We start from the raw sequence: 11641 nt of genomic DNA on the forward strand, positions 1-11641 counted from the left end.
TCTGCTCATAATGCCCTTTTGCTACCCTTCCATACTGCTTGCTTCGCCTCTTCAGTCATTCATTTTACACCTACCTTATTTAATCTCCTGAACTTTGGAATACACTCAGACATTGTCGCTGTCATATAGTTTGTGAGTAGGGACCACCCAAGTAATCACTTCATGGTAACTTTGACAAACTGGAGAAAGATTTAACACTTCATTTATAATAACATCCTCCGATGGCAATCAAATCCAAGACCTTTGATCCTCATTTACTCTGTTTAGTACTGCCTAAGGCAGCTGTTCCTCAAACTCAAGAAATTCATTCTCTTTAGTTCCAGACACTGTCTCTTCAATCCAGTCTATATCATCATAACTGAAATTGCCCATAATGTGCCCAACCAATTTACCAATATGTTTTCTTCTCACTGCGTTACACATTACCAGGCTTATAGAAACATCTTACTAAACATTTAATCCTGTCCATTCCCACTTAATCTATACTGCTTGAAAACCACTGTTTTCAAGCAGTGGTTTTCATCTATTTGCTCCTTACATCTCTATCCTAGATGAGCCCAACTCCTCTGCATCATCAACAGCACTCCTCTTTCCTTCCTGTCCTGTCTGTTTTCACAAAAGACTATATAATCCCCATATCTATCCCTGTCAGAATTTCATCCTCATCTAATGCCTCACTTATTCCTGCAATTTTTCAGAAATAAATTATGAATGTTACAGTTTAATTCCCCTTATTTTGAATACTTCTGGCATTTTTAAGTATACACACTAGCTCATTTCTGGTTTTCTAACAAGTCCTACTCACTCCACTTCTGGGATATCACTCCTCTATACTACCTCCTGGACATTCCTCTGACTGATATTTACTAACAAGCAGGGATTAGGGATGTTATTGTTCTATTTTATAAAGCTTGAAGAAAGCTACACCTGGACTACTATATCCAGCTAGTCACCTGGATTCCATGGGAATGTGACAAGTCCGCAGCAGATTTATAGTTTTTGACATTCAATCTGAATGTCAAAAACTAGCCAACAGGTAATTAAAAAAGAGGAAATCAAAAACAAAAATCAACAGGTAATCAAAAAATTTTTCTTGATGAAAAAGGAGATATTTATCCACAATTGAGTGATAAAAGATGGTTGTTACACTTATCATTTTTAGTAGATTTCTGTACAAAATTAAGCAATTTAAATTTAGAGTTACAAGGTACAGATAAAAATTTAATTGACATGTTAAGTTCAATAAAAACTTTCCAACAATACTTACTTTTATTAAAGAAAAATATAAATGAATGCGAATTTAGACATCTGCCATATTTATTAAAATTTTTTGAACAAAATCAAGAAATGCTTCGCTATGATTTAAAAGAATTTATTCGTGAAATAGAATTAGTTGAGGAAGAAATAAATTCAAGATTTAAAGATTTCAATAAAACTGAAAGGATTGTATCATTTATCAATAATCCATTTCAAGAAAACTTGAACATCACAGAAATTTCAAATAAAATTAGTGGGCTGTTTGATATAAACCAAGCTGAAGTAGATCTTGAGATAATAAACATTCAGAATAGTTTACATCTAAAATCAATAAACAATGAAGTCATTTGGAAGTATGCACATGAAAAATTCCCAGTATTAACTGATATTGCACGAAAAATTCTGTCGTGTTTCGGATCGACATACTTGTCAGAATCCACTTTTTCAAATATAACCGTCATAAAAAATCAATTAAGAAATCAAATTACAAATGGTCATTTGGATGATTCTCTGCGATTGGCCACTTCTTCATATCAACTTGACTATGAAAATATTGAGAGGTCCAAACAATGCCAAATCTCACATTAACTTTTTTTTTTTAATCAATCAGCATTTCCTGTAACTTGTGAGTTTGAAATCAATCTCTTGTTTTTTCTAACTGTGGTTTTCCTTCCTATCTCTACTTGTTAGCATGTTTTTTAACATTCAAGTAATCCTTTGAGCTATCATACCAACTTTTGCAAATTAAATTATTTAATTCCTCAAGTGGTTGATATTTCACTATTTTCAAAACATAAAAGCACTTTCACACTGAATACAAGGTGCTACAAAATAGAGAAATAAATATTTTATTCCAATATATTTGGGGGGGTTTTTTTTGTTGTATTAAAATAATTAAAAGCGATAAATAAATTTTTAAATACACAAATGAAGTTTTCAGTTGTTGTTTTTTTTTAGTTGTTTATTTGTGCATAATCAGATATCAGGTTGGGGGAATGTGATCTATATAAGAGAGCAGATCGTCGAATAACTTTTTATAGAAAAGTAGCTTGCATAGTAAAAAAAGGTTGAACATTGCTGTTCTAGATAATCTGCATTATCAACAACAAATTATCTATTTCCTCCACAAACACATACATCTTATTTTAAAAGTATATTGAAATTTGTATTCTATATCACCACTTGCCAATGTTTACTGTCCAATCATGATAAGTTCGGCATCACATTTGTTGTGTAATAAGTGTTACTTGTTGGCTATCATTCATTACATATTTTTAATGATTTGTATATAAGAACAAAATTATTATTATTGATTATTATTATTATACAGTACCTTCATAGTCTGGAGACTCATTGTGGGAGACCCACACTTATGTTTATACACACAAAACCTATCTTATCTTTTCTAAAAACTTATTCACTGTCAGGACACTCACAACTAATTCTAGCAATCATTCCACTTGTTCACCACTCTACATGCAAAAAATATAGTCAGCAGATTCTTACTAGTCACACTTTTACAAAACTTTCACGGATGACTCCTAGTTCCCTATTTATCATATATTGAAAAATTTTCCTTTGTGTCAATTTTATAAAACTCCTTTAATATCTCATAGGTTTCTATCATGTCCCCTCCTTTCCGCTATCAACTAAAGTTTGTAACAGACACAGCTTCAACCTATTTTCATAGGGTGCATTGCACAGACCTGTCACCAGTTTGGTCAGTGATCTCTGAATCCTCTCTACCACATGCTGATCCCCAAGAAACCCAGGTGACCTAATCTGTGCACAGTAGTCAAGATGTGGCTGAATCATAGTCTTAAAAAGAGAGATAACAACTTCCTATCTCTACTTGTTAGCATGTTTTTTAACATTCAAGTAATCCTTTGAGCTATCATACCAACTTTTGCAAAATAAATTACTTAATTCCTCAAGTGGTTGATATTTCACTATTTTCAAAACATAAAAGCACTTTCACACTGAATACAAGGTGCTACAATTCAAAACTGTAACAATTCTGCTACAGTTCAAAATTGTAATCAAAATAAGGAAGAGCCAGTATCTTATAGCATGCATGCTTCCTCTAGAGCTAAGATATATGTGTAACTTATAGTCAATGGTCAAAAGTGGTGTCTGAACAACAATAAACATTTAGGGGGAACTATTGTTCTAAGATAACCTTTCACATAACAGTCAGATACTAAGTATATACATCTAATCTTAAAGGACATACATCAGGACTCAAACTCTCTTGTTACAACTCTCTTGTCTACAAGTTACTTCGTTAGAGTGCTTTGTGTTCTGGTTAGAACCCAAAAATATCAAAAGCATAATAAATTACATAACTTATCTTGTTCTTATATGGTGTTATGAGTTAACAATAGAAGTAACAGAGTTTGACATATTGTGAACATACAGTTTAAACACTTACATATGATAAATTACAGATGCCAAAAAATTATATTCTTGGTTTCATCCTTTATCCAACTGTAAGCAAACAAAGTTTGTGTGTAGCAAACTTCACAACTGGGTTACTTGTATATAGAGGCTAATGACTTCTCATCAATTGCCTTAGCATCTCATAATGCAAGGCACATCCTTACGGATATGTATAATTCTTTCTTTTAAGGTTACATGGTGATCAGCATTCATATTTATAAATTTAAGGACACAAAACCACATGTATTGAAATGATTATTTTATTAATTATTAATAAAATAGCACTTGACGTTTTCGACCCCTGTATCGAGGTCATCATCAGGATACATGCGTATAAGGAACCAAGCTACATGTCTAGCCCTGTATACCGGTAAACTAAATCTACGTAGTTAATTAATCCTTTTTCCTAACCTGACCGCTAGCGATTAAAAAAAAAAATATATATATATATATATATATATATATATATATATATATATTATAATAAATAAATAAATTAATAAATAAAGATTAAAAAAAAAAATCTAGCTGATCATCTAGATGATAAAATACGCATGGAAACATCGTGTATACTAAATTCAAACAAAAAAACTAAGCAGCAACTTAAACAAAACCGAAAATCTAGCCCTTAAATCCTTAAAAAATAACCAAGACATTATAATCAGGAAAGCAGATAAAGGTAATGCCACTGTCCTTTTAGACTGTACAACATACATTGAAAAAATGAACCATTTGATATCAGACCACAACACCTACCAAATGGTAAACTACAACCCCACAAAACGTAACAAAAAGAAAACAACTGAATTAATCAAATCTGTCCACACATGGCCTGAAGAAACAACAAAAAAATTAATACCTCATTATGCCTGCACAGCCAGAATTTATAGCCTGCCAAAAATACACAAAGCAGACACACCATTACGTCCGATTGTTGAAGGAACTGACAGCCCAAATTATCACTTAGCCAAAAAATTAGCGGCCACACTCGAGGAATTGGTAGGTCAGTCCCCTTCCTGCATAAAAATATTCAACACTGCGTTTTACCCAACGACTACGATTTATTAGTCAGCTTTGACATAACTTCCCTTTTCACCATGTCCCAATCAATGACACTATCTTGCTCCTACAGAACATATTTCCACATGACATCACGGCCCTCTTTGCCCACGTACTCCACTCCGGATATTTCATGTGGCAAAACAATTTTTAGCTTCAAAAAGAAGGTACAGCCATGGGATCACCGCTCCCCCCCCAATAGCTAACTTTTATATGGAAGACTTTGAGCAACCTGTTCTAGAGACAGCATGTCTAAAGCCCAAAATTTGGATCAGATATGTCGACGATATTTTCACCATTTGGCCCCACAGCCGCAAAGCACTAAATACATTCTTTAGCACCTAAACAAACAACACAAACATATCCAATTCACTACTGAAATGGAAAAAAACTCTTCCGTTCCTAGACACACTTTTCACACGTCTTCCCTCTGGCTGTCTCTCCTTCTCAGTATACTGCAAACCTACACATGCAGGCTAATACATACACAAAAATTCTTACCACCACCCAACACAAAAACTAGGTGTCATAAGCACCCTTAAACACAGAGCTCAAACTATTTATTCTAATGAACAAGCTCTAAACCAGGAATACAAGATCATCAACCACATTTGTAAAAAATGGATACAGTAAAAACACTATTCACAAGATCCTCCACAAAGATACCAGTAAGAACAAAAAAGATTTCAGGAATGCTATTGTCATTCCTTATGTTAGAGGCATTACTGAAAAAATAGACAGAACACTACGCAAATACAACATTAAAACTACCTTTAAACCCCCAAATAAGTTAAGACACCTACTCAGTTAGTTTTAAAAGAGGTATACCGTGAGAAATATCGATACAAAATTAATAACGGAAAAAACTCACGTACAAAGATTATTTATTAGTATAATTTTCGCCTGCGTGTCACAGGCATCTTCAGTACATTAAGCTCAAATTAAACAATAACTGACAATTCCAAAAAGCGCCACCTAAGTAGCTGGTGTAAGATAACTAAAAAGGTCAAAAACTTTCCTTAAATATATATATATATATATATATAGAGTACTTTACAAATCAGCTCATCTTTCCTAACTTTTTATTGTATTGATTTTTTTTTTTTTTTTTTAAGGAAAGTTATTGACCTTTTTAGTTATCTTACACCAGCTACTTAGGTGGCGCTTTTTGGAATTGTCAGTTATTGTTTAATTTGAGCTTAATGTACTGAAGATGCCTGTGACACACAGGCAAAAATTATACTATTAAATAATCTTTGTACGTGAGTTTTTTCCGTTATTAATTTTGTACCTACTCAGTTCTTCTAAAGATCCTCTTCCACACCTAGCCCACCCAGGGGTATACAAAATACAATGCACATGTAACATACCAATACATAGGGGAAATAGGACGAACTATCCCAATTAGACAAGAAGAACACAAACGACATAATTAATACCTCCATTTTGGAAAAACCGGCCTTTCTGACCATGCACTCCAAACATACCACAGAATTTATTGGAAAAATACCAAATTCCTACACCACACCAAAACCTGGTTTGAGAGGAAATTTAAAGAGTCATGTGAAATGCTCAAACATAACCCAAATCTCAACAAAAATGATGGCCTAACCATTCCAAGAATATGGAGGACCCATCTACAACCTATATAACAACCTAAACAAGCTGAAGAAAAATCCCACTACAAAAGACAACCTGGTGAAGTGTTTGTAACATTCGACAGCAAATGAAGGAAATCATATTATAACAATCAGAACTGTACAAATCCAGAAGAATATTAATACATGAGGACTTTAGCAGTTTATTGTAGTTGTATTTTTTTATTTTTTTTATTATTTATATTTTTAATATATTTATTTATTATATATATATATATATATATATATATATATATATATATATATTTTTTTTTTTTTTTTAATTGTTAGAGGTTAGGCTAGGAAAAAGGATTATATGCAATGCATCCTTCTGATGATGACCTCCTCAATACAGGGGTCGAAACGTCAAGTGTTATTTTATTGATAATTAATAAAATAATCTTTTCAACACGTGTGTTTTTGTGTCCCTAAATTTATTAATATGGATATGCATAATGCTATGCATTATGGGAAAGGCCACTACCCAGACTGGTGTTTTGACCTTTACTATATATATATTTTCCATCATCAGTCTCATCAGTTGAAGTCGGACCCAGAAGCAATACCAAGGTTGAAATAACGCAGAAGTCATATATTTCCCATACAGAAATAGTCAAGAGGTGTCATGCCTTATTACTAAAATATTCTGGATTAGAGAAAAATGTTGAAAAGTTTTTTCACTTGGTTATACTATAAATTACAGTGAAACCAAAAACATAATTTCTTGGCATCTTTAACTTACAGTACAGTAGCAAACAAATTAATCCAAACTAGCCAATTTTTTGTGAAGTGTTTGGTTTTTGTTTCAGTTCACATAATTTTGGGTTTGATTCAGTTCACTATTTTGGTTGAGTGCTGCATGTTTTAACTGTAACTACAATGTTTATTAATAGTGTTGTGTGTTTTTAATAGCGTAAACAAGTTGGACATGTATAGTGTTTTATTCATTTTGTGTAGCTATAAAATGGCGACATCTCCAAGAAAGCATTCAAAAATATGTACTCTTTCTCAGCCCACATATCCATAACTCAAAGACAAATTGCTAATGAGTGTGGTGTTGGTGTTGGGGTACTATTAGTGCGCTTTTAAAAAGGTTTAGGGAGACAGGTACCTTTTCTCCTGACAGAAAAGGAAAATGTAGACAAAAAAAAAGAAAACTACACTTACTCAAGATCGTTTACTAGTTAGGAAAAGCAAAATGAATCTAATATTGTCTGCTGTAGACTTAAATAGAGATTTGGCAGCTAGTGGAATTAATGTTTCTGATACGACAGTTGGTTGAAAATTGTTGGAAGCAGGGAAGACTGCTTACAGACCAAAAAAAGAAACAACTGAGATCGAAAGCCAAATGGCTATTTTTCTGGCAACCTTAATAATAATGAAAGGGATACAAATCCTTTGATGTTTAAAAGTAAGCGAAACTCTTAAGAACAAGGACTAAGATCTATGAGTTTCACACCGAAAAACTATCGGCAAATCCAAGTGTAAGTAGCCACTTGGTAGTACAACACCAAGGCAACTCGAAGCAAAGGTGGAGCAAACTCCTTCACTATGATGAGACCTCAAAAAAGGTTGAAACTGGTCTGGGAAGTGACCTCTCCTCATAATGTAATTACATTATTACATCCCCTAGGGGCTGTGTTTTTACATTATGAGAAAATATCAAGGATAGTGAGGGAGCTTGCTCCACCTCTGCTTCAAGTTGCCTTGGTGTTGTGCTACCAAGTGGTTACTTACACTTGGATTTGCAGATAGTTTTTCGGTATGAAACTCATAGATCTTAGTCCTAGTTCTTAGAGTTTTGCTTACTGGCAGTTAAACATCAAAGGATTTGTACCCGTTCATTAAAGAAACAACTGTTTACGATGGCTATGCAGAAAAATAGGCTCCGGTACGCAAAAGTCTACAAAGATATGGACTATTGAGAAAGGGAAGAAGGTCGTATTCTCAGATGAGAGAGCCATTTCTTTGTCCAAGGAGAGTGAGTACCCTATGTTTGTAAATCAGCAGCTGAGAAGACTTCTCCCACCCACCTTCAATAATCTGAACATCCAGCTAAAAAACGTTTTGGAGTTGTTTTACACATGACAGTCCAGGATCACTTGTGCCTATTGACAATATGACGAAAATTGACCAATACATAAACATATTGGAGAAAAGAGTGGTCGCACAGTTCTAGAAAGACAAAGAAATGATCTTCCAAAGACCTCCCTCCATGTCACACTTCAAAAAAGTGAAAGAGTTCCTCAAAAAGTGCTTCAGTGGCTAGGTAACTCTACTGGCATTAACCCAATAAAAAATTTGTGATCCGTAGTGAAAAAGAGACTTTGAAAATTAAATTGTGACACAAAGGATAATTTATTATACTCCATTATAAAAGTATGGTTTTCAAGATGGCATAATAAAAATAAACTCCTCCTCTGTTCCTAATAATAAACTTATCAGGAACAGAGGAGCACATATAAATTCTTAAGTAAACTTGAAGTTTAATTTTTGCACTTATTTTCTTGCAAAATTAAAATATATCTTTAAAATGTGAGTGTTTGGACTAATTTGTTCGTGACTGTATAACCAAGTGAAGAAACTTTCAACATCTATCTCTAATCCAAACTATTTTAGCAATAAGGTGTGACACCTTTTGACTACTTGTATAAGGGAAATATATGACGACTTCTGGTATCTCTTTTGGATCAGGCTCCCACTGATGCGACCTCAATAAAGGTCGAAACCATTTGGGGTAGTGGCCCTTCCCATAATGCATAGCATTATACATGTCCATTAGGATATGTGCATTACATTATGAGATACTAATGCAATCGATGTGAAGTCGTTATCCTCTATTCAAAAGTATCCCAGTTGTGAAGTTGCTTCACGTGCAAACTTTCTTTGCTTACACTTGGATAAAGGATGAAACCAATTAAAGATGCCAAGAATATAATTTCTTGGCATCTTTAATGTATAGTATAACAAAGCAAAAAACTTTCAACAACTTACATGTGAATGTCACACAATTACAAATAATTCATTGCTATGAGGAGTCAAATACTGGAATGGGGACTTGATTTTATGCACATACTGTTTTGAATCAATTTCTTTATAACCCCTTCTTGAAGAAGAAATAATTAAAACTATTAGCAGTCTGCAGAGCGAAATCCCTATGAAAGTTCTTGCTCTTCATAATAATAATTATTATTATTACATGACACTTCTAAGGAGTCCAAAGACTCATCGATGGAGGGCACCTACTCTACAACTCTCTGTCTCCACCACTCAATCCACCAACTTGAACAAACCACACCATCTACACCAATGCCATTTATTGTCCCCCACACACACACCAAGCAGGATTCAAACCCGAAGCATTTTTGGTCTAAGGGCAGACACACTAACCACTCAGCCAACCAGGCTGGCAAAGGGAAGGCACCTACTACAGTGATGCTGCTCTTCAGCCAAAAGGCTGTGGGTTCAAATCCCATGGTGGGCATGGATGTTTGTGATTGGCTATGAAAATACTAATGATGGTGGGCAGTAGATGATGATTGCAGTTGCCGTTCATTGTAATTGGTTAACTGAGTAGTGGACTGAGTTGTAGAGTAGATGCCCTCCCTCAATGAGTCATTGGACTCCCTGGAGGTGTTATGTAATAATAATAATGTACAGCAATCAAGATCTTATAATTATAATGGAAAAACTATTTTGGAGCTAGTTGCATCTTTCAGGAAGTGGCATGAAATATTTATATTTTGTTTGGGTTAATTACTAACAAAGCATCTATAAAATTATATTGCATTGTTAACCAAGTGTTCTTATGGCCAGTTTGCCTGTTTTACAGGATGAAAAATCCAATTTTGTTAAATTGGGTTTTAGAAATTAAGGTTTATTGTGTCTCAGATCTCTGTGTCTTTGTGTCTCAGCCATAGCCAAGTTAGCCAGTCTTGGGCGTGGACAGCAGGGTTTTTTCCCCAGTTTATTCTGGGGTTTTTCATCCCGCAAAGCAGGCAAACTGGCCTTGAGAACTCAACACTACAGCCATAGGATACACCAGGGCATAAGGCTGACCACCTTATCCTGTAAACGGAGTGAGGTCCAATGATCAATGGACCCTCGACACTGCAAGGTAAAAGAGGGTATAAGGAAGATGAGATGTGTCTCAGATCTAAGTGAAACCCAGATCTTTCCAATACAAGGGCAAACATCACAGCATAACAGTGATACAGAATCTATGAAATATTTAGTGGTCTATATGACAATATAGACCACATAGCAGAGGATGCAAAACATATGAGCAACTTTCTTTTTTCTTGTGAATCACACACCAACAAAATGTAAACATCTCACGCATTTCCTGCCATTAATGTCCTAACTCTTAGATGATCCAACAATCTGCTCTGAAGAGCAGATTGTTAAAGAGATTCACAAACACCAATGCCCGAAGTAACTCTCCACCAGGTCAACTGAACTGGATGAGCAATGCTCCTCTAGAAATGTATGTACAACTGGAACGTACTACTGTTTGCAGCCTTTCATGACGAAAATTTCATACATTCAGTTTAACTTTAAAGAATATTTTTATGTAGCATAAAAGGGATGAAGACTAACACAGTTCATCAATCGCTCTTCTTGTAAGAAACATGGAGAAATATTAATTATATGGAAAGCGAATTGCCACTTCAACTTTCTTTCATGACAGTTTATAATCTTTTTTTTTTTTACAAAAATTTCTGTTATAATAAGACTTCATTTACGTACCCATTTCTTAAGACTGAAATCAAAAGCACGAGGTATTACAATGCAAATGCTTTATTGTTATCTACATAGGGTCATTAAAGAACAACTTTTTTTTTTTTCCTATATACTGAACACATCGGAATGTGCGCGAATTTAACCTAAATGAAGGCATTTTATTTAAAAGTAGCTTTTAAGTGTCATACATCACAACTCATACCATCGAGCTAAGATTCTTGAAATCTTGAACGCTACCACCTACAAAAACCACTCTCACTAACAATCAATATTTTGTGTGCCAAATTATCCTCCACAACACATAACATTTTCCCTTCTTATTACCCTTTTTCCCTCTTTACCCATTCTAATCACTCAATCTATTTTTTCTTAGTGGTTATTGAGTATTCAGAGATGGGGGAAAGAAACAACTTATTATTATTATTCTTTTATCATTATTCATTGTGAGCTTTTGGAATAGCTGTGTTATTCACATGTTTTACTTCCCATCTCTCAAAAAAGAGACT

The 11641-nt window shown here is 34.2% G+C and overlaps 1 protein-coding gene across 3 annotated transcripts in view; it reads right to left on the minus strand.

Annotated features, from left to right (window-relative positions):
* The window catches only part of LOC150108726 (MPN domain-containing protein-like), a 318202-nt gene extending 306810 nt beyond the window's left edge, over positions 1–11392 (minus strand). For all 3 annotated transcript variants that reach the window (XM_090390953.1, XM_090390954.1, XM_090390955.1), the window contains exon 1: positions 11142–11392. In XM_090390953.1, coding sequence (XP_090247079.1) covers positions 11142–11145 — 4 coding nt within the window. In that variant the 5' untranslated portion in view covers positions 11146–11392. The remainder of the gene's footprint in view (positions 1–11141) is intronic.
* Between the last annotated feature and the right edge of the window lie 249 nt (positions 11393–11641).

This window comes from Typopeltis vanoorti, chromosome 3 (assembly GCF_054136105.1).
Source record: "Typopeltis vanoorti isolate ZY-2024b chromosome 3, IOZ_Tvanoo_1.0, whole genome shotgun sequence".
Classification (NCBI taxonomy): Eukaryota; Metazoa; Arthropoda; class Arachnida; order Uropygi; family Thelyphonidae; genus Typopeltis; species Typopeltis vanoorti.